The 24,472-nt window shown below is 42.7% G+C and overlaps 1 protein-coding gene across 1 annotated transcript; it reads left to right on the top strand.

Annotated features, from left to right (window-relative positions):
* The first annotated feature begins 5,658 nt into the window (after positions 1-5,658).
* Positions 5,659-8,141, top strand: LOC147901444 (uncharacterized). Its single transcript, XM_087375284.1, has 3 exons — positions 5,659-5,766; positions 6,021-6,998; positions 7,137-8,141. Exons 1-3 carry the CDS (start codon positions 5,727-5,729, stop codon positions 8,045-8,047), a joined length of 1,929 nt encoding a protein of 642 aa, XP_087231410.1. The 5' UTR covers positions 5,659-5,726; the 3' UTR covers positions 8,048-8,141.
* Positions 8,142-24,472: the final 16,331 nt, after the last annotated feature.

Below are 24,472 nucleotides of genomic sequence, written 5' to 3'. Positions count from 1 at the left end.
TTGACCGCACTAAGGGTAAATGGAGCATTTCTCGGGGCAACCCACTCTTGGGTTATGGGGCCCGTTTGGGCCGAAAGGTTACCGTAGTTCAGTTGTTCTATTCTGTGCCACCATCCTAACGGATGGTCGAGGGCCTAGTGCTTGACCGACCACCAAGCAGCCGTTCTGGGCCGACTGGTTTGGGCACCCGACTAGAACTAACCGACCACGTTGTGGTGGTTATATAAGAGCAAGCCTGTGAAAGCCCAGTATCAACACAAGCCACAAAGACCCTGAGCCTTTAGCATACAGCCTCCCAACCATGTGCTCCTGTTGAGGGAGCTTCGATGGTGTGCTAGAAAAAGTGGAGGATGGAGTACCGTCATCTATTGTATCGAGTTTACAGTAATCATTTTTTTAAAATTCCCATACTATCAGTTTGTCTCTCTTGCATACGAGATCCTGCTATCTGTTGAGCACAGACGTTTATTGTTTTCTTACATTGTTGTCGAATCATGCTATGAGCTAAATCACCTACGTGATTCTAGCTATCCATGATAGATACGTGCAAAGCAAATGTAATACTACTTGTACAAGTAAATGAATGAATGGATCTGATCCCTTAGGCACTCTAACCCACTCATCTCACGTGACGAAGAGCCTGGACCTCGGGACTATATCAAAAGCTTTGTGGACTCCCATGAGCTCTTCCCTCCTCAATGATAGCTCTGAGTGTGGTATATTGTCTAATTTGGAGAAGCGCCTCCTAATCCAGCCTGGCCCTGAACCTGCTCTCCATTGGATCAGCTCATGCTCCAAAATAGGTGCATACAACTTGGTCAGTGTGTGATCAACCATGATAGTCCTGTAATTAGTAGGCAATGTAGGATCTCCTGATTTGAGGATAGATACAATGGTATTGGTGCTCTAACTCTCAGCAAAGCCCTCCTCATACATAGCCTTTTCAAACATGAGGGCCAACAGCCTAGATACAATATCTCTAGCACATATCAAGTGCTCTGCCAACAATCCATCATGGTCATGTGCTAAGCCTATATTTTCCCACACCTACGTAGCATGCACACGGAAAATTGGGGCTTTTGGCCTTCCAGACCGGACATATGGTGTCCAATGCACTTGATACTTGGCAAGAAAGTGGAAGCCACTTGCCTTAAGGCCTCTACCAAGGTTTGTGCCCATTGAACAAGTTCACATACCAATGCCATGGGCGATGCGTATTTTCCCACAACTATGTAGCATGCACGTGGAAAATTGGGGCTTTTGGCCTTCCCGATCGGACATACGGTGTCCAATGCACTTCATACTTGGAACGATCATGAAAACTATTTGCCTTAAGGCCCCAGTCAAGTTTTGTGCCCATCGGACAAGTTCACATACCAATGCCGTGGGCCGATGTGTATTTTCCCACACTTGTCAAGTTTCGTGCCCATCGAACAAGTTCACATACCAATGTCATGGGCCGATGCGTATTTTCCCAAACCTACATAGCATGCACATGGAAAATTGGTCATTTTGGCCTTCTCGACCAGACATATGGTGTCCAATGCACTTGATACTTGGAAAGATCATGGAAACCATTTACCTTAAGGCCCCCGTCAAGTTTCATGCCCATCAGACAAGTTCACATACCAATGCCACGGGCCCATGTGTATTTTCCCACACCTATGTAACATGCACATGGAAATTGGGGCTTTTGGCCTTCCAGACCGAACATACGGTGGCTAATGCACTCGATACTTGGCAAGAAATTGGAAACCACTTTCATTAAGGCCCTCATCAAGTTTGGTGCCCATCGAAAAAGTTCACATACCAATGTCATGGGCCGGTGCATATTTTCCCACACATACATAGCATGCACATTGAAAATTGGGGCTTTTGGCAAAAGCCCTTTTCGATCGGACATACGGTGTCCAATGCACTTGATACTTGGCGAAATCATGGAAACCACTTGATTTAAGGCCCCTTTCAAGTTTCGTGTCCATCGGACAAGTTCACATACCAATGCCATGGGCCGATTCTTATTTTCCCACACCTACGTAGCATGCACATTGAAAATTGGGCTTTTGGCCTTCCCGACCGGACATCCAGTGTCCAATGCACTTGATACTTGGCAAGAAAGTGGAAGCCACTTGCCTTAAGGCACCCATCAAGGTTTGTGCCCATCGAACAAGTTCACATACCAATGCCATGGGTCGATGTGTATTTTCTCACACCAATGTAGCATGCACATGGAAAATTGGGGCTTTTGGCCTTCCCGACCGGACATATGGTGGCTGATGCACTCAATACTTGGCAAGAACTTGGAAACCACTTGCCTTAAGGCCCTTGTCAAGTTTGGGGCCCATCGTACAAGTTCACATACCTATGTCCTGGGCCAATGCAATCCTAGCAACGAATGTCCCCCTTGACCTAGACCATTTTCTTCATGCCCCACTCTCCTAGTTTCACCCATGCCTCTATTTTCCGTATCCCCCATCTCTCTTGCATATTATGTATATTTCCTGCATTGTATATTTGTTGTATTAGTTAGTGTTTTTAAATTGGTTTGTATTGCAAGCATCAAGAGTGATAGTCGTTGGTCTTCAGGGTCCGCATCTAGCTGTCGCCGGTCTAGGTTTTCAGAGATGAGTAGAGAGGATCTCCACCAATGTTTAGGTAGCATGTCCCCCAAGGCATTCATGAGATTGTAGGAGGCCATGTAGTCTACTCGCCCCTCCACTTCATCATGCCTCTTCGTGTCTATGCACGAGCCCATACAATATTACCCCTCATACATCCCCATCTCGTAGTGAGGCATTGTTGGCTAGGAGCCGATGCCATGTTGCGGGGATGAGGATGCAGATGAGACAACACATGCTACTATTCATGTGATCGGCCCCACTCCTACGATGGCCTCCCCTAGTGGCACACCTCGTACCCCTGAGAGTGGTGGATGTTGCAGACTCAGACTCGAGGATGAGGTCTCACCCGCACATCGGCACCGATCCCATCGTAGAGCCCCTTGCCCCACCCCTCCTCGCTCTGCCATTCCCACCCCTCCTAGTACCGCACATGTGAGCATTATCCTTGGTGGCACCCCATCAGTGACTCCATCAGCCACCCCAAGAGCGGGCCCATCCACCCGCAAGCCCTTTTGGCCACAAGACCAACATAAGACTGCCTTTGTGATTGAGTGGGGCATATATGCCTATAGGTACATGCCATTTAGGCTCACAAATTCCTTGGCTACCTTCCAAAGACTAATGAGCATGTCATTTAAGGAGTATTTGAGAGACTTATTAGAGGTCTTCTTAGATGATTTGTGGATTAATTCCACTTGGGATGAGCACTTAAGCTCTCTTCGAAAGGTCTTGGAGAAACGTAGATTGTATCACGTTTACCTGAACCCATTAAAATGCCAATTTTGGGTGAAACATAGAGTGATCTTAGGGCATATAGTGTCCAAGAATGGCATTTCTACCGATGAAGGAAAAGTACGATTCATTTTGGAACTTCCCTTGCCCACCATTTACAAGGGTGTCCAAAGATTCATGGGACATGTGGGCTACTATAAGAGATTTATCTTGAACTACAGTGAGCTGGCACGACCATTATATCGATTATTAGTCTAGCTCAGTAGTACCTTGTGGTGTGAGTTCCACCACTCTATAGGGTCCCATACCCCTATATTTGAGTTTCCATTTCGTATTCCTTACGTTGTACAATAGCACAAGGTCTCCTTCTGCGAGGTCTTTATTCTTGAGGTTTCTATCGAACCACCTCTTCCTTCTCATTTTCTCGACCTTCAGGTAGAAAGATGCCCTTCACCTCGTCTCTTCAAGCTTCTCAAGCTCAACTAACCTTTCCTTGAGAACTTCTTTGGTGAGCCTCTCTCACACTACGACACACAAACTAGGTACTAGATATTCCATTGGCATTACCTCCTCCATACCGAATGCAAGGCTAAATAGTGTACTGTTTGTAGACACATTGTATGCAGTACGGTAGTCCCAAAGAGCTGATGTCATCTTGTGTTCCCAGTCATTCAAGACTAGCCTCTACAATCCGGGTCAAGATATTACATAACACTTAGTTTGTACTCTCTGCCTTCCCATTTTCCTATGGGTGATAGGGGGTTGATTTCCTGTGAATGATGAGAAATTCACTCAACAGGGTAGCAATTGTTTCATTGATGTAGTGTGATCCCCTATCACTTACTAGTTGAAGTGGGCATCCAAACCGCGTAATAACTTGTTCATATAAGAACTTAGCAGTGGACCGCATGATAACTTGTTCATATAAGAACTTAGCGGTGAACCACGTGATAACTTGTTCTTCTTTGTTGCTCTTTCCTCTACCCATTTGGTGAAGTAATCTGTGGCCACGATGATGTATTTTGCTTGCGTATGTCTAGTCGCAAGTCTGATTGGGCCGACAAAGTCAATCCCCAATTTCTTAAAAGGTTGATCCGCTATCACTCCGATCAATGGCATTCTATCTTTTGGATGTGGAATGGCTGCCCTCTGACATGGGTCGCACCTTTTCATGAATTCCACAGCATCTCCAAATAAAGTTGGCCACCATAGCCCTGCTTGTACGACTTTCCTGGATGTTATGTCTGTTGCAAAGTGACCACGAGACACTACGGAATGCTCAATCTCATATATGAATCCCATGTCAATGAGTTTGTCAATTTCTTCCTTGACGATTGCATTGTTAGCTTAAAACCCATCTTTATCTCTTAGGAGAGGGGTTGCGTCCCTGCAAGCTTTACTTTTAAAATCTCACCACCAGTCTCTCATCTTTGCATGAACTCCTTGGATTCTAGGGTCCTCAACCTAGACTTGGTGTACATATCTTCTCTAGTAGTCGATTCACTCCTTCCTGTAGCCTTTTTTTTTTTGTTTTTGAGCTCCTCCACTCTAGTCCTTCTGGCTCTAGCCACCTCTCCCACAAGCCATCAAAACCTACCTTGATTCTTCCATAGCCCACAACCAGAAATTTGTTAATGCCAATAGGCTAGCCACAGTATTGTTCCAAATATTTTTTATTCTCTCTTTGACCCGTGTGTATTTCAGTAGAGATGTATTACACTTAAAATTGAATTTTTGTTGCATCTCGTTTAATCTCTTTCATCTCAACCATGATTGGGGTGTGGTCAGATATTGTGCATGATTTATCTACTTTCACTAAGCATTGAAGCTCTATACTTGAGGTGGGCCTGTGTCACCTTATTATCTACACTCGATCCCGCTTGAGTGAAATGCCCCTTCCTTCCTAGCTTCACCAAGTCTTCCACTTTTCCAATTCTCTCCCTTGCAACGTGTTTACGTGTCCTCGTCCTCCTCTATCTTCCACATATTCAACCATGTTAAAGTCTCCAATTATAGTAATAGGTTTCTAGAGTGAATCCCCTCCCACATGTGACTCGTCTCTCTTGTGTCATTCAAAGTATACAGTGTGACTCTACTTGCATGTCTTCCAGATTTAACATGATCCGAGGGAGGGAGATCTCACGTCTTCTTGGCTTGGATTCTTTCGTTTATATGAAGGTTGCGTTGACCACACGGAAGCGTTTTTTATTTTCCTAAGAAACGTGATTCTTGTCCCATCTTGTCCTAAGAAAACGCGATCATTCATGTCGCCCACAATCATATGTGTGTCTGCCTCGTCCTTCCCTCCCCATTTCCAGCTTCCAAGCTCAATTTCTCCACGCTTAGCTGCTTAATTGCCGCAGTTTCAGTACCATGTCCCTGAGCTCGACCGCAGCAGCGTGGTCCGTTGACGGTATTTCTCGCTTGCTCTTGCTCATCATCCTTGCTCTCGCCATTTCGATCTATCCTGTTTTAAACGCCTTCGCATCACGCAACGCTCCTAGCCACAGTATTGCAGCGCAGTCGTGGGCTGTTGTTTCTTACGTGCATCACACAGAGATGCACCTTGACTTTACAATCTGCATGCTTCTGTGTGGAAAATGGGCGTGTTTCCTTTAACGACAGAAACCCTTGTTCAGCTGGCAATTGAAAATTTGTGGTTTTCAGAGGAATCAGGTGAGCCCGGCGAAAAGATCCCCATAAGAATGATCGACGTAGAAGCTACTATCAAGAATCGCGAAAGCGGAAGCATCTGTTTCACGAGAAGTGAAACCTGGCACATGATTTCCCACAGGTGGAGCGCGGACGTTGCAGAGTTCTCCAAAGCAATAGGCAACAAGTTGAATGGAGCTAAAGCGAGGGGCGATCTGAGGAGCTACGAAACGCTCTTCGAATCTGCCGGTTTCGGCAACCACCCAAGTTACAAAAAGTTTGTGGAGTTCCTCATTATTCTTCAAACAGACGGGGTAAAATCGGTTTGGTACGATGCTTTGTGCATAAACCAAACAGACAACGAAGAGAAGGATAAAGAAATACAGCGAATGGGCACATACTACGCGAGGAGCCTAGGCTGCTACGTTGTGCAGCATGGGATTGGAAAGGGTTTCAAATTGATGCATAATGGCGACCAGCTTCCTGAGTGGTTCAGCAGGGCTTGGACCTTTCAAGAGTGGGTGCTTCCCAAAAAGGTTATTTTCATCTTAGACCTGGGGATAGAGAAGAGGCTTATGAGGACGGCCAATGTCATTTTACGTGACGACGAGGCACAAGGCAGGAAGTGTTCGTGTTGCCATCATGCGACTACTTTCAATCCACGTTACATAAAGCAATGTATGGCATTGGGTTCCTCCCATGCAGAGGAAGAATTGCTGTGCTCTGAGAGGGAACAAAACAAGTGTTCGTCCAGAGGTCACTTTAAGAAAATATGTGGTCACACAGACTGGTACTTTGTGGACGATCTGGGCTATGTTTTTCTGGTCAAGGTAAAGCTTCAACTTACCAATGCTACTCTCCACTTGCCACGAATATTGGATTCAGGTATAATTCAACAGAAGGAAGCCTTGAGCGATGCCAATTTCGAACTCGTGGGCCGACTCGGATTGAAGACCACTTTGAGGGGACCTTCCTACTACCACATGAACAAAGGTATACTCTACATTTTCAACATACATACATACATATATTCATTTTCTTGAAAGTGTCTTAGCTCAGTATTCAAGCTTGCTTCGATGCATGGTCATCTGATTGAACATTGTGTGTTTGCTCGTTGCTGGTGGTAAGCAGAGAAGGTGATGGCATTGGCAATCGAGGAGATCTCGGTGCGCGATTGTTCAAATGAAGAAGATAGGGTGCTGTCGATATTGAGATTGATGGGTGTGGAGGATGTGATGCAAGTGAGGACGGGAATGTCTTTAGTTGAGCAAGTGATTGCATTAGTCAAAAGCTTGGTAGCATTGAATAAGGGGGAGATGGTGGTAAGGCTATGTTTGGTGGATGGATGGGGCAATGAGATGCCAAGCATGTCTTGGGCACCCCATTTCCATGTGAATAAGGACTCATGGCAAGCACGTGTCAAGGACCTAGCTGAAAGGTTTGTGAGTAGTGAGTACTTCGAGAGATTTGAATGCCATGCAAAAGTGGAGGGCCTCTCCAGTGATGGCACTCTCTGCTTGAACACCCCCCTCATCCTTGCCCACATTACCTCTTATGACCATTATGACATGGTTCACAAAGAGAGGAGAAAGCCCAATGAGGTAAACAAGTCCATGGCTCTCAAAGTAGATGGACTTGTCGTGCTTCACCTATGTGCTCGCGCTTCTCCACAACATGTGAAAGATGCTTGTGTGATTGAACCTGCAAAAAGACCCCAACGTAATTGCATTGTGCTCACTGCCCCACACATGGAAATGCGCCTTCATCATCTTGCACCACAAATCCCTGTTTGGTTAGTGCGGATGGGACGAGGATACCACGATTCTAATCTTATTGTTTCTTCATATTTCCTTGTGTGCATAGGAAAAGAGAAAAATGGATTAGGCCCTCTCCACAAGATTGGGTATATAAGTGTGGCTCCAAGGGACCTAGTAAACCAATGTCCTAGTCTACTATCACATGAAATTCCCTCAGTTAGGTGTTTTATAGGTGGCATTGGTACAAGTGACTTAAGTGAATTCGTGTTATCATCTATGGAGTGACTTGGTGAAGCTTAAACAATTTTATTCATATATTTGATAAAGGCTCAACATCACACCATAAAATTGAACTAATTGTTGATCTTGTACATGATTGAGTAATGATTGCAACCATAGGCTTTTCCACATGCATGTATGTGGGACCCTCATGTTTGCACTTATTAAGACTTTAATGTTTACTCATATGTGGTTTTATGAGTGTGTTATGTAGTGGATGGTAAACATAGCTTTTCTACATGGAGCAAAGCTTTAATTTATTGTTGTGGTTTTTTTAAAGGAATTAGTGATAGCCACCTTACTGGAAGAATTCCTTCTAATACACCACAAATCCACACCGTACTATCCCCAGGCTAATGGTCAAGCCGAGAGCACAAACAAGACCCTGTGTAAGATCCTGACAAGAACGGTAGAGGCAAGCAGGAATGATTGGGAACACAAGCTTACTGCAGCCTTGTGGGCATATCGAACGGCCTATAAGGTAGCTACCAATAGCACCCCTTTCAACCTTGCTTATGGCCTAGAGGTAGTCATGCCTATGGAGTTTCTAGTGCCTAGCCTCAGGATTGCAGTTAGGGAAAGGTTACCAGGAAATGCTCTCGCCGAATGCCTAATAGAGCTGGAAAAGTTAGATGAAGCGCATTTTAAGGTCATGACCGTACACGGCATGATGGTTGAAAAACTACGGCATAAGTAGTGGTTTGACAACAATCTAAAATTTAAAGACCTTAACCAAGGTGACTTAGCCCTTCTCTTCAGCGTACGCAACACCAAGCAAAAATTGAAGTATCGTGGCCTAGGACCTTATAGAGTCTCTGAAATCACCTCTTTGGGGACAGTCTGCATCGAGACACTTGATGGTGTTGAGATGGTGGGCTATATAAACGTTAGCAAACTAAAACCTTGCTCTCCTTCACTGTAAGAAAGAAAAGGAAAAGGAGCTCAAGCTCCAAAAAAAGTAGGCACAACGTGAAGTCGATGCCAGAATCTAGAAGGCATGAGAAAGGGCCAACCTTAGCATCAATATGGCCACACTTGTTGCCTCAGGGGAAATAGAAGACACAAGCATCCCCCTTGCCAGAATCACAATAGGACTACAAGTACAAGGTTGGGAGGAACAAGTTAAAGCCATGATCGATATGGGAGCAATTTAGAACTTGCTTTCGTTCGAAACATTCATAAAACACTTCCACCAAGTACCCCTCAGTCCTACATCTTCTAGGATGATAAGTGTAAACAGGTAGAGTACAGGTGTGGTAGGATTCATAGAGTTACCAACATTGATTTCTAATCATTTATTGCCATGCAAGTACTTCATGACCCCCGTAGGTACACTACAAGAACACGTGATCCTAGGAAGGCCATGGATTGTAACCACATCATGCCAAGTCAACTTGCTAGAAGATACTGCCACCATGTACCTTCCCCATGGCACCACCATCATTCATTTGTACAAGAAGGACACAAAAGGTAAAAAGAATAATGCCTCAACAGAGGTGGCTATCGGCTTAACACCGACACCAACCTCATCTTCTAGGGTAGTGAACCTTTTAGGGGCCAAGACAGTCTCTTCCCCCTCCCTACCAACCAGGGAGCCAAAGACAAAGAAGTATGGGTATGGGTTCCAAAACAACCTTGACAGAAACCACCTAGACCCCATCTTTCAAAACCTCGTTCTAGTGTACACAAAACACAACGAAGACGTGGACCACATCAGTCACCCCACCGTGACAGATGGGTCCCATGCCATCTATTTAAAGCCCAAGGTTTTTATGAAGGAAATATTTACCTTTGGGTTCCTAGTTTAAAGATAGTAGGTTTGGTACCAACGAGATACCAAACCAACCGCAAGCCACCAACACCACAAAGGATTACATCATGGGTGTGGCAGCCCAAGAGACCACCATCTGATACCAAAGCCGTGATAGCCCCACAATAACCTATCACCCCCACAAAGGATGTCGATCTATGGGTGTCACGCTTGTGGCCTCTGGACTCTCACTCACTTGTCTCTCCACAAGAAACGGAAGGGAAGGGAGGGGGGAGGGAGGGGATGAGAGGGTACGTGAGAGCGTGGTGAAGGGAAAGGGGGAATGCGTATGCATAGCAACGACAAGGAGGCAGTAATGGAAAAGAAAGAAAGCATAAACCAAACACAACACAAGGGAGTGGGGGCTTGTATTCCTTGCAAATGACAATGAAGACCAAAGTAAAAAAGACTTGGCTTTTATACAAGACCTTTTCCAAAGGGATGGTCTAACCCTAATTTCCCCTACTATACCTAGTTTGGTCAAAATAAACCCAAATTGAGATTTGATTGGACTAGCCTCTTCCTAGTAGTATTGGAAACATAATACAAGGCTTCTCCATGTCCCTCCTCTCATTTCAATTAAAAGTACGCGGCATATATACAAAGAATCATGCGTTTTCGCATATGTACAAAAGAATGCCAAAAATGTAGGCGGGGCCCACTATCTCTATTAACCCTTCACAAAGCGGTCAGCATGCTCTTCGACCTGATGTAGATCCAATCCCTTGGATCTATGTGATGGAGGAGCGACATTGGTGAGATCATCCATTGAAGCGCAAGACATTTGCCTTCTCCATCCATTCTATCAATTCTCTTCGGGCTTGTGGTCGCGGGAGGGTGGGGCAAAACTACACCTGATATGGCCTCCAAAAGAGGTATGTGGACATATCTTTGAATGTTTCAATGTCACTAGCGGGGAGATTTCGGACTCGATAGTATAGTTGTGCGACCTGCTGTAGGTTGGGGCATTTGTTGAGGTCGAAGATGATTGGAGTTTTGACCTCAACCTCTTGCTCCTCTTTGCTAATGGGGACTTCAAGGAGCAATGTGATGATGAGGCAGAAGAAATGCACCGTGGCCTTTATCTCCAGATCTGATACTTTGCGGTGGTTGTTAACAGAAGGTGTTGAGGAAGTCACAGAATTCCTCTTCGGAGTCTACTGCTTTGGTGGTGAAGGCCGGGAAGTTCCTGAGTACATTTAGGTCCTTGCTTTGGATTTCTTTGAAGTGCTTCTAGGACCATCTTTGCTTTATAGGCATGTAGGTTGGATTGACCTAGATGGATGTTGGTTGGTTGTAGTAGGTGTGCGCTGGATCACAAGGTATGGTACTCACCATTTGGGTTGTATACCCATGATAGCTTGCATGAGGTGATAGGCTTTGAGGTTCAAGTGTTGTGCTCCTCTGTGAGTATGCCATGGGTATTTGTGCTTTCATGCATCGAACATGTCCTGCCATAGATGGAGCTGAGTCTGTATGTCAAAGGGATGCATAGGAGCATCAGCTGGGTTTTTAGAGAGTGGATTCAAGTGCGCGAACCTAGTGATGTCCTCTTGCAACTGGTGAATCAAGATGCTTCTGCTCCAGCCATCAATTATGAATGTAAAGGGGGCTGGTGGGTTCTACTCTTCTTCATCGTCTCTCGGGGATGGTGGGGCATGTTGGACTGGCGGGGAGGGGCCAGTAGGGATAGGGGGGTCGGAGGCGAGGTTAGCTGGAGGGGTGGGTGAATGGTGGTACTAGCAGGTGTGGTGGATGAAGACTTGGGGGGTGCATTTGTGAGTGCGCTAGAGACTGGAGGTTGTGAGGTGCTCGATGCATTAGAAGGGGGTGGTTGTGCAAGCGGGGGTGAAGGGGATGAGGGTGGGGTGGGTGCCTATGGTGAATCTAGAGACATGTCAGAGGAGTCATAATGACGTTCCTCTGAATCATACTATTGTTTGAACTCATCCATCTCTTTTCTTATCTCCTCTTATGACATGTTTTCCGGGTAGGCGACATGGCTGGTGTCAAAAATTGCTGATTAAGGTGCTCTGAATGAGGCGGAGTTGTTGTTGAACTCGATTAAACAAAACTATGATACCGTTGGGTTGGTACACAGTAGATCCCTATTTTTTTAGGTGGACGAGAACCTTTTTAGCACGGTGATGGCCTTTCTCATCCAACCAGCTGAGGCCTCTGGTCACAAACTCTGGTTGGATAGGAAAGGCCATTAGGTCATCTAGTTTATATCTATGGGCTGCTGGAGAGTGAGGTTGGAAGCAAAAAAGGACATGACAACTGTCGGGTGGGTGATGGGCTCTAGTTTATCAAGGAGGGTGAAAAACTAGTGGGGTGCTAGGGGGAGATTGGTGTCTATGTGATGGGGTAGGAGGGCTAAGTGATGTGCATGCGTGTGCATGAGAAGGGTTTCACGAGGAGCATGAGAGGCGAATGTTAGGTGGGAGAGTTGGGGGGAGGTGGTGGCGAGGTGATCCAGTCGTTTCTCGATTGACGAGTCAACGGACTGGAGTAGGGCGGGGGTTTGGCGGACTTCCTCCAGCTCTTTGGTCAACTTGGAGACTTGCATGTCCCGTTGCTTTAGCAAGGTCATGCGACCTGTTGCCGGTGTCTTTCAATGTCCTCTGCTTGCTGTTGTCTAGTGTCCTAGATTGCCTTCTTCAAGGCCTCTTTATGCTATTTGTGTTGCTTCTGCAAATCCTCTTCGAGGGCTTGGAGGTGCTTCTTGTATTCTCGGAGTTGCATTTTCTACCTCTCCTTGTAGTGGTCTTTTACGGCTTACAGCTCCGCAACTTGTTTCTTCATGGCCTCATTTTCTACGGTGACCTTTTCCTTCTCCTATTGGCTCTGTATCAGCTATGTCATGGCCTCGTCAAGGTCTTTTTGTGCTGCCTCTGCAGCAAGCGCAGCCCCCTGTACCATATGCCGTTGGCTTGTATAGGCCAGTGTGCTGCGATGGCTGTTTGTTCATTAAGTTGCAGCAATAACCCTTGGACATCATCCATCCTTGAGGATTCCGCTTGGACCCTGGCAAATGTTACGAGGATCTTGGTGATCTTGGCCGAAAGGGGTTTGGGAGGGGTCGGTGCAAGAGGGGGAGGTGGGGACATCTGGTGAGCTAGGCCCTTTCCCTTCTCCAAGTATCGGAGGGTTTCTGCTACTCTTTAATGTTCCAAAGAAGTTATGTCACAAGCTAGGGGTGTTGGGGTTGTGGCGGTGGGACCCGGTGTCAACTCAACAATCTTCACTATTGAAACATGCCCTTGTTCTGCAAGATCAGCTTGGTGCTCTGAATACTAGGCCTCTTGCTCTAGTTTCCTTCTCTTTGAGTCGTGTTGCTTGACGAGGAAAATACGGAAACGTGGCTCAGATTTGTCAGTAAGGACTACAGAACTGTCAATTCAAAAAGGAATAAGATAATCTTTTGTCTGACTAACACGATTTTGTATTAAATATCCTCTTAGATTTTTTTTTGTTTACCAAAGATTCCGCATCTCTTTGGCCGACATGTGCAGGTCTTTCATTAAGAGTCTATCACTGAACTTAGTGATTGCAAGTTTTCAAAATATTCACATGGATACCGCAACACTTCCACGATTCATGTTACAAAATGACTATGAGATTGAAAAACAAACTTCGCAGCCTGAGGAGCACAAAAACTGGCCGATACTAGTGAGTCACTATCTGAGAAGAAGCGATTACACCATCTTCACATCGACTTGGAAGAACAATATGCTCCAGCACAAAAAAGACGAAAGGATACGGTGCTGAATGCTCAACAGCGGGAAAATATGAGAAGAGAAGGGCTTCAACATATTGACTTATGGTGCGATGGAAGCATATATCCAAAATGTCAAGTAAAAAACTCTACACCTCCATTTGTCAATCCCACCACATTACTGAGGTTTGCCGGCAATGGACAAAATGGACTTCTTGGTTATATTTCAGCGCAGTCTGCATTTGCGGAAACGTATAAAATGATGTACCTACAAGAAAAGGGGGCCAAGATGGAGGAGATAGCCATTCGTGCAAAATTGGAGCAGCAGTTGCAGAATGAAATTGAGGAGCATTCAAAGAGTAAAAAAGAGTTGACAAGAGCAAGAAAGAAGAGAACCGTGCTTGGAGACAGACAACGTAGCAGGAAGATTAAAAACATTGCAAATTTGAAGGCTGGGACTGGTGGATGCAAGCGACGAATTCACGAAGCAAGGTTAGATTGAAATTTATCATTTTGTATACTCAAAAAGGCTCTCTTCCAGACTATATCTATTTCGTTGATTGTCGCAAAATAAGAATGGAGGTGCTGAATAATATAGTCATATTGTGTTGTTATTACAGGAAATTATTGGAGCCTGCAAAAGAAAATATGGACCCGAACCTTCTTCCTGTTAAACAAATGAAAGGATTGCTTTCTTGCGGTGTAGCAAAAGGTTTGATTGAGGAAAAAAAATACAAAACAGTCAAACGCAATGTTGTAGAGGACTTTGTATCCAATAATCAAGTTGATGGCACTATAATCCAAGAGGCTCTTGATGTTAGTGGAGTTAGCAGGAAGGGATATAGTTCGATTTTCCATGCGATATCCTCAACTTTGAAAGATCAAAGGATTAAACGAGTTTTACTGCCAAATCCAGCAACCGTGTGGAGGATAAGAGGTCATTTGAATGAAAGTATAGATGAATTTATTGGGCAATATATCCATATTGAAGAAATATTTCATGGTGTTAAAGGAACCACTGTGTATGATCCTTGGAACAATATATTTTTAGATGTGCAACAACTTCAAAAAAGAATGGTCGAGTTTTATGGAATAACATTTGAGGAGTGCAAAGGCATTTTGAAATTTGTTATCAAACTGGATGAGTGTGAGGTTGTAAAGGAAAAGAAAATGGAAAGAGTTACTATTACATTGATGAATGGAGCGATTGATACATCATTGACTGAAGCGAGTTCGAAGTATTTTAGTGTGCAGTCAGAGAAACACATATGGTGGTTAGGCTCGTTCCAGGTATGATCATGGGTTGTTTTATACTTGATTTTGGTCATTGTTTTCAAATCTGATATAGTAATACTTTTGTTTTCTATAATCTCACAGGTGAAGACCGAAGACCATGAAACACTAGATTGGGTGTTTCATCACACGGAAATACCAACAATAATCAAAAGACAAGTGCAAGGCGAGAATCTCCATGTTGCAGGAAAAGGTGATTTTCAAGTAGAGTGGCACATGGCCGGGGATCTTAAAACACTTAAGTGCATGTATAACATTAGTAAAGGAGGCAACTCAAAGTCTCCTTGTCTTTACTGCAAAGAATCAGCTCAAGTAATGGATTCGAAATGGTGGAAGAGAGCACCTAATAGAGATAAAGTTGACCCTGACTTCAAGGCCATCATTCTGGACATTCCACTATGTAATGTTCACATCTGCACATTGCATGGTCTATGTCGAATTATTGAGAAATTGGTATTTTTATATATTGGATTTGCTTGGAAACTCCGTCCCGAAAAAAATAGAAAGGATGCTCTTCAAGCATTGGAAAAAGTGTTATCTGATATAGGTCTGCATGGAGGAGATGTTCAAATCACAAAGGATTTTAAAAAGTCTACCAATGGCAAGGAGGTACTAATCAAGCCCTCTATTGGTAGTGTTAAGGCAAGAAGATTCTTGTCTCGACCCAAACACAGTAAGCAAGTAAGGCAAGGTAGAGCAGTTTCAAAGATTAATTATGGATTGTGGAAGCAAGTCCATAATGCTGTGAAAGATCATGAGGCAGATGGGGAAGCACGAAATAGGAAGGCAGAGGTGTGGAGGTCTCTTGATCAACTCTTCATGTTCTGTGACAAAGTAACATGGACAAAGAGTGATTACAAGAACTTTGAGGAGGCAATTAAACATTTTGGAAAGTCAATGAAAGACACGTGGACAACCTGCAATATAACTCACTACATGGTAAGGTTATGTCTTTTTCTTTTACTTAAGTGTGATCTTCTTTTTTTTTATTACTTACTATGCATTCTTATGTCTTACAGCATATCATATACAACCACCTTCCCTATTTTGTCAAAAAGTATGGATGCCCAGCTATTTGGTCTACCCAAGGCATGGAGAAGTCTCACTACATGGCACGTAATGCATTTTTTAGACACACACAACACTATGGAGGGAGTCAGAAGGCGAATAGTCTAAAGGAAGTCTTCCAATGGTTTTACCGAGGCATACTACAGAGGCTGCATGCTAAAAGAAAAGTTGCTAGCTCCAAAATCAAGCTTGCTTTTCTTGTAGCCCAAAAGCAAAGACGAAGACAAGCTCTAGACAATTCAATTGCAGCAGAGAGACATAGACAGTGGAGGGAATCGAAGATATTTAGAAACCATAAATGGACAAGTAAACATGAATAGGACTCATTTGTAACTTATTGGTGTTATGTCCACATGTTTTCAAACTCATTCAATAGAAATTTTTTTAGTGGAACAAGTGACTCTTGGTGTTATGCATGAAAAAAATTTCAATGTGAAACATATGATCTGAACTTAATACAATTTGTTTACAATTTCAATATATTGTTCATTTAATATTTAACGACACCACTCTATGTAAATGTACAAATCATTTCATCATCAACTTATTAATCATTTATACAAGATCATACCAGATATCAAAGACTTTATACAAATCAGTTCAAATTTAAAATAATGTTTGTGCTATATTCGATGACTAAATCCTATTTCTCCCAGGGCCTGTTGATCGGAACTCTCTTTTTGATCTTGATTGGAGTCTTTTTCTTCTTTATTGGCTTGATGTGGACTGTCTCTTTATCCTTTTCTTCAGCTCTCTCCACCTGTTCCTCTTCTTGGACTGTGTGGCCTGATGCAATCATGGGTGGCTCTCGAAACCTTACGAGCTGGTGTTTTCCATAGCCCTCCAGATATTTGGGGTCCTTAACACCACATGCTAATGCATAAGAAGTGTAAGACAAAAAGTAAGTGGCCCTAGAGGCCTGCTTATTCACATAATCTCCAAATATATCTATGGCAGACAACCTCTCTATCAAAATGATCTTTTCCTTTTGCCATGAAAGAGCATGTCCACCTAAAGCCCTGGACAAACATTTTAGGAAGTAAACAATGGTTTCTCCATTGTTGCTCAACTGCCTATGGTAAATCAAGATCTTGGCACTGCCTAGATCATGAATATAATGAGCTAGGCCTGACATTTTGCGAAACCCAACCTGCCTGCTTCCACTTGATCTCTGGAGGAATGTGTCGTCCTCAATTTGTAGCTACAACATATCAAAGGATTGGAGTGAGACAATACACAACCTACAAAACTAAAGTTAAGCAGAAGTCAAAGTATATGATTTGAAGTACCTTCTCATTTTCATCAGCAACAAGCAGTTCATCTTTCCAAAGATTTATCCCTCTCCCTTCTTGTCCAGCCTCTTCTCCAGTCTTTTCTGTGTATAGTGCTGAGAGATTCATAGCTTCTTGTGTGAGCTGGAAGGCAGCTTCATCTGGCTCTTGGAACTTTTCAGCCTCTTTGAAACAAAATGAAAGGGCCTCTACAGGATCAAACATTGTTTCCAAAGCCAGTAGTGAATGGTCATCCTCTATGCCAACCTCCTTATCAAGCCTTGAAGCCTGGGCAATAAGGGAAATGGCATAGTCCTCCCTCAAATCAAACATACACTCTATATCATGGAGGAAAACATAATCCTTTCCACCAATCAACACACCTGGAAGCATGGGCACTGCATAGTTGCTGCTCTGAACATCAAAATCTTCAACTGGCTCTACTCCCCTCAGAGTTTTTTTCCTCAGTTGAACAAGGTCAAGAGCAGCCACTTGCAGCCCCTCATCCTGAAGGTTGATATCTTCTTCTTGCTCTGCCATTTCAGAGACCAAAGAAACATCCTCCTTTTCAGAAGCTTCATATGTGTCTTCTTCTTCTGTTTCCTGCCCTTGTTCATCCAAAGACTCTTGACTGAAGACAATGTACATAAGAAATGCCATGCTCTCCTCCAGCACTCTGCACTTTCTGGTGTGCAAAGTACAGTTGAATTTATAGTGATCAGGCAGGCTGTCAAATCTTCTGCTCACATGGTACCTCAGCCTGTCATTGGAGACAATATGATTAAGGTGCACAAAAACCTTTTCACCTCCCACAATTCTTCCTGCCTCTGTCAGTTCTTTGAAGGCATCCCAATAGTCTGAAAGAAAATCTTTGTGCTGCTCTAGTACAGAGCTCATTGAGAACAATACTGTGGTATAAATGGAAGTTACTCTGAGCCTTGCATTTGTGAAGAAACTCAAATAGGAGCAAATCTGGAGAACTGTCCTCTTCTGGTTCCATTTGTTTTTTGATGGAAGAATCAGCACTCTGCTCCAGCCTCTTCTTTTTGCCTGTTCAAAAACTTATATACTATGAATTCTATATGCTGACATATGCAATCAGTGAATGCATTGTATATCACCAGATAATTCCTTCATGACATCTCATCACTCACCTGGTGATTGCTGTGGTCTAATTATAGCAGCAGAAAAGTCCAGCTTCCTCTTGAAAGGTGGGGCCTGGGAGCCAGCTGTTCCAAAACAAAAACATTTCTCATCATCAAGGAAGATTTCCACAGGGCTAAAGATAGCAAATTAATGAGGTAGAAGTGAGAAACAAATAATACACAAGAATTTGCAGCAAAATGCGATATGGGCTGTTTAGAGAATTGTAAACCACTCTCCTCGCATTTTGTTGCAAATTTTCAAATTCTGTTCATGTGCATGTCAAATCAAGAACTTGGTTCATCTCAGTGATTCCTGGACACTATGATCTCATATGCAAGAGAAATAATGGAATGAGTGAAACTATTCATGAGGAATGTGTCAACAACAGGAATTTGCAGCAAAATGCGATATGGGCTGTTTAGAGAACTATAAACCACTCTCCTCGCATTTTGTTGCAAATTCTCAAGTTCTGTTCATGTGCATGTCAAATCAAGCACTTGGTTCATTTCAGTGATTCCTGGACACTATGATCTCATATGCAAGAGAAATAATGGAATGAGTGAAACTTTTCATGAGCAAGGAGTCCACAACAGGAATTTGCAGCAAAATGCGATATGGGCTATTTAGAGAATTCTAAACCACTCTCCTCGCATTTTGTTGCAAATTTCTTGTTTCTATTCATATCAACCTACAATCTAATTTCTGGGTGATTTACCACATTGTGGAAGAAGGATGGAGCTGAGTGAAGACATTGGGACATAAAAAATCCAATGGATGGAAGAAATAAATGTTGAAAAACATTGAAACCAAACTAGAACTCTGACCTTTTTTTTCCTTTTCCATGCTGATTGAGTTGCACTGGTAAATCTCCTGCTCTTTCTCTAGCTTGAACTTTGCACTCTAGGTAACCTAGAGATCTGGCAGTACTGTCTTCAGGCAGGTTGCAGTCTGGATGGAGTGTGCTGGGTAGGAAAGGATCAGAGAGAAAGGATCACGAGAGAGTCGTGGCAGGGATGAGAGATTGGAATCCAGGGGAGGGAAAAGTGGTTGTGGTATTGATGATGAAATCATGAATGGCACAAGTTCCAAGGAATAAAGTGTACTTTCACACGTGCCAAATTTCAAACTCCAAGAGATCTGGGTCCCATCCACACGTGTGAAAAACGACTAGATTCCACACGTGTGGGATTTAGTGATTCTTTAATTCTATTTGTACTTCTTTGTGGTATCCTGTTTTAGAACTCTTGCCCTCCAGTCTCTGCTCTCTTGCCTCCCTACCTCCATGCTCTACAGCATCAGCATCTTGTCCAACAGCACAGAATCATCCTCAGCACAGATTACTCCTCAGCAGCACAGCACATCCACAGATAGATTCCAGGTCAGTAACAATGGGTTCTCCCCTTAGTCTCTGCAATCTTTTTGCCTAAAATAGAAAAAATACATACTGTATGGAAATGCATAGACTCAAACCAAGACAGAGAAATCACTGTAAGAAAGTAGATCTTCAAGTGTGATATTTGCATGTGATCTTCTTGCATAACCTCCATTCATACTGTATTTGGTTGGAGAAACATAGAAATCACTGTAGGAGTGCACCAGCATGTCATTTAAAAAATTTGTAGCAAAATACGATGTGGACTTGTTTGAAATTCCAAACTGCTCATATCGCATTTTATTGCAAATTTCTCTATTTGGCTTCTTCCACCCCTGTGATTGCCTTCTCTTTGTGAGAACATGTTCTGGTTTTTTGACTTCCATAGCTGTAATCTTCTTGCATAAACTCCATTCATACTGTATTTGGCTGGAGAGACAAAGAAATCACTGTAGAAGTTCACCAGCATGTCATTTCAGAAATTTGCAGCAAAATGCGATGTGAACCTGTTTGAAATTCCAAACTGCTCATATCGCATTTTATTGCAAATTTCTCTATTTGGCTTCTTCCACCTCTGTGATTGCCTTTTCTTTGTGAGAACATGTCTGGTTTTGTGACTCCCCTTAGTCTCTGCAATCTTCTTGCCTAAAATAGAAAAATTACATCCTGTATGGAAATGCATAGGCTCAAACCAAGACAGAGAAATCACTGAAGGAATGCAGATCTTCAAGTGTGATATTTGCATGTGATCTTCTTGCATGACCTCCATTCATACTGTATTTGGTTGGAGAAACATAGAAATCACTGTAGGAGTGCACCAGCATTTCATTTAAAAAATTTGCAGCAAAATGCGATGTGGACCTGTTTGAAATTCCAAATTGCTCATATCGCATTTTATTGCAAATTTCTCTATTTGGCTTCTTCCACCCTTGTGATTGCCTTTTCTTTGTTAGAACATGTTCTTCATGTCTGTGATCTCTTTCCAATCCTTTGTATGCAGTTTTTCAGAGTGATGGCAAGAACCAAATCAACTGCAAGGCAAGTTGGCAAAGGACCAGGTCTTGCAGCAACAGCAGCTGGGACAGGTTCCAAGAAGTTTAGTGTGCCTCCAAAGGGAAGAGCTTCACATGGCAGGAAGGGTAAGCCAATGAGCTTGCTCAAGCAAAAGGCCAAAAGATTGAATAAGGGTACAGGTGTGCTAAGGGAAATAAGGAGGCAACAGAAAGCCATAGGTTTTGCAATACCCAAAGCACCCTTTCAAAGACTGGTGAGAGAAATTTGTGACAGTTGGAACCTTGGGTTCAGGTGGAATAGAACTGCCATTCTTTCCTTGCAGGAAATGGCAGAGGATTACCTGGAGAAATATTTTGAGGATGCAATGCTTGTAGCAGCCCATGCTCCCAGGGTGACTTTGATGGCCAAAGATTTCAACACTTTGTCTAGAGTGAGATGGAGATATGACAAGCTGGTTCATCCTGTGGAATGGCAGGACATCAAAATGAGAGATATATTGCTAATTCCACCTACAAGGAAGGTCAAGGTTGATGAGGTAAAGGTTGTTGAGGTAACACACTCAAAGAACACCAGAGGGAAGGCTGCTTATGAGGACTCACTGAAGCAGCAAATAAAAGAAACAAAATCTGTTATAGATGTGGAGACTGGAAAGAAGGAGCTACACATACATAGAAGGTTGAAGGAGCTGGGCCCTGATGTAGTTGTACATATTGAGGATGAAGTTTCAGTCAATGATTTTGATTTGACAAAACAATGCTTAGCAGCATTGGCTAACAAGAATGAGTATTGCTCAGATACTATCATTCTTGCAATGCTCTAGTAAGTGTCTTTAAATTTTACATTTTTTGCAAATCAATCCTCCTTGTAACTCTTTTATAACCTACCCTAATTATGTTCTGATCCTATGCAGCATGATGAGAAGCTGGCTTCATCCCTCTGTACAACATACAGTCCATATTGTTGATCCAGCCATTTCTTCTAGATTAAGAGATGCAAAGGAGACTCCCATGAGTATTTCCAGCTGGTTCAAACACTGCAATTTTGAAGTAATTGACATTTTGCTACTTCCATATCATAGCAGGTATGTGGGTGACTACTTCTTTTAAGATTCTTCTTTAATATTGGGAACTCTTGTAGCCTTTCATTTTCTTATGCTTTTTTCCTTATGCAGTGACCACTGGAGTTTTGTGTCTATTGACATCCAGCAGAAGCAATGCTTTCTATTCAACTCTCTAAAAAACACACACAGAGAGCTGAAATTGTAAGTACTGTGTGTGCTTTTTGAACTCAAAACTTCATTATTTTGATACCATACTAACTAAATTATACATATTGCAGTTGTATTAGAAGGCTATTAGATGCATTGGATCATTGTCCTCCAAATGTCTCTCTGTTGGATTCAATAGAGCCATTAAATCTAGAGGTAAAAAGTCTATTAAATGCTATGTCTTTGAACTTATTGAATAATTTTGTTTTGTGCTGATGCTCACAGTTTCTAACATTTTTTTCTAACTGTACAGACACCACAACAAAATGATTCAAGTAGTTGTGGATGGAGGGTGCTGATCAATGCAAAATATATACTTTCAAGCTACTTTGAAAAGGAACAGCCAGATCTGGTAAGGAAAAATACTTTTCATTTAGCTTGAAGATAATTCATTATAATACAAAGTGTTCTAAATTATCCTCTGCCATTGCAGATGAAAGAGGATAGCTTCAGCCCCAACTATGTACATAATTTTAGAGCTCATACAATTTGGAGGTTTTTGAGCTATGCCTCCCCCAAACCTATTGTAGCAGCTACTGTGGAGCTGGGTGAAAGCTCTAAAGTACAAGAAGGTGTCATACACCTTGATCCCACATATGAAGCACCTAATGTTGAGGACCAGAAGCCACAGGAGCAATCACAGAGTGCTGAGGAGGAGCAGACACAGGAGCAAAGACCTGCTGCTGATGTTGAGGAGAAGGTGGAGAAGTAGCAAAGAGAGGCTTCTGGGGCAGTGGAGGAGACAAGATGGAGCACGAACAGGATGGAGCAGCAGAGAGAAGATCCTCCAGAAAATGTAGAGCAGCCTCTGGATGAAACTGTACATAAATAGAAAATGGATGTTAGAAATATGTTCTACAGATTCAGCTAAACAATTCTGTACAAAATCTTACTTGATTGAATACAAAACCTTTCTTTATGGAGTATGTGTGATCTCAATTTTAAAATTTTCTATGTCTTTGCATTTAACTGAGCTCTCTCTTCTTCTGAGTAACTGCAAAAAAGCAATATGAATTAGAGTGGTAAATTAAACTAATAGCAATGCTTATAGAGACTAGGATAAATCAGATGGTGTACCTTTCTGTTCTTGTAGATAAATAAAAAGTCGTTTGAGATAGAACCTTCAGTCTCAAACAAAATGTCACTGCGTAATTGAGCTAGGGAGCAACATTCTCTTAACGAGATATTGGCTACCACATCACCATTCTCAAGAACATCAATATCAATAAGTTTATTTTGTGCACCAAACGACTCTTCATCTTGGTCCATTGGGACAAGCTTTGAGCCTAGCATTCGACTGCGCTTGTAATAAAAAGAGAAAATAAAATTTTGTGATGCAACCATGTACTTCAGTTGCATAGAAGGTTGGACCACCTCACAAAACACTGAACTACATGTCTTCTTATCCCAACCTTTATCCAAAAATTGTGGCATGCATGCCGAATTTGTTGCTTTAACTGTGAACATTGTTTTTGAAACCTTTACTGGAAAGGTATTAAACAAGTCTACAAAAACTGTGAGAGGCATGCACAAAGAAATTTTTACTATCCTAGTGGCAATATTGGGCCTCAGAGCTTTCTGTACTTCTGTAAAAAGCTTCGCCCTATATGCCTCTGTAACACTAGAATGTGGGTGAGGCCAATCCACCGAATTCCACGCCGGAAGGTCTTGTTTTATTAATACACCATGTGTGTTAGCTTTGTCCAGCAACTGATAAAAATGATCAGTAAAAAATATACCCGATTGAGCTAGCTCTGTTGCACATCGACCTTGGTATTGTTGTTCTCCTATCGATCCATGCAGAACATCTATAAATCCCAGAATACATGTAATCAATGTTTTGCCATGTCTCATACGATGAAGGATATAAATCTGAAATAAAACAACACAAGAATGTCAATAAGTTAAGAGAGAAAGCTTCATCTTAAAAATCCATACACCTCATGAAGGAAAAAACCACAATAGAAAAATATACAATTAGGCCTGTGTTGCGGAAGATTTTTTGGATAGTCTCACAAGACAAGTTCTTTATGCATGTACACGTGCTGAATCAAAACTTCTTTCACGGATATCTTCCCTTTGGTGATTTTAAAATCTCGTACTCTTCCCTTCCACGATGCCAAGAAAATGTTTTTTGTCTGGGGTCTTTTTCTTTTGCTAGGTTGCATGAGCACCCATGCTCCTTTCGAAACACTAAACCTTTCCCAAGTTCCTTCTGTTTTGACTGTACTTGAATTCTCTACCGACGAAATAGAAGAAGCAGGTCGACGGGGTAAGGATGTTTGGTATAATTCTGCCTTCGTAGCATTATCATCCACAGAGCGTCTTGCACAAGAACGGCCGTGGTTTTGGTTCACCATGGAGATTTTCTAAATCTGTAACAATAGCAAAGTAATGTAACTAAGATAACAATTTGAAGTTTCAAGAAAGAGAAAGTGGGCAAACAGACAGTTGACGAGAAACATCTTACTC

This window comes from Dipteris shenzhenensis, chromosome 5 (assembly GCF_047967505.1).
Source record: "Dipteris shenzhenensis isolate YYH24624 ecotype China chromosome 5, Dip_SZ_1.0, whole genome shotgun sequence".
Lineage (NCBI taxonomy): Eukaryota > Viridiplantae > Streptophyta > Polypodiopsida > Gleicheniales > Dipteridaceae > Dipteris > Dipteris shenzhenensis.
The sequence above is the reverse complement of the archived record's forward strand: the minus strand, read 5'-3'. Positions and strand labels throughout refer to the sequence as shown.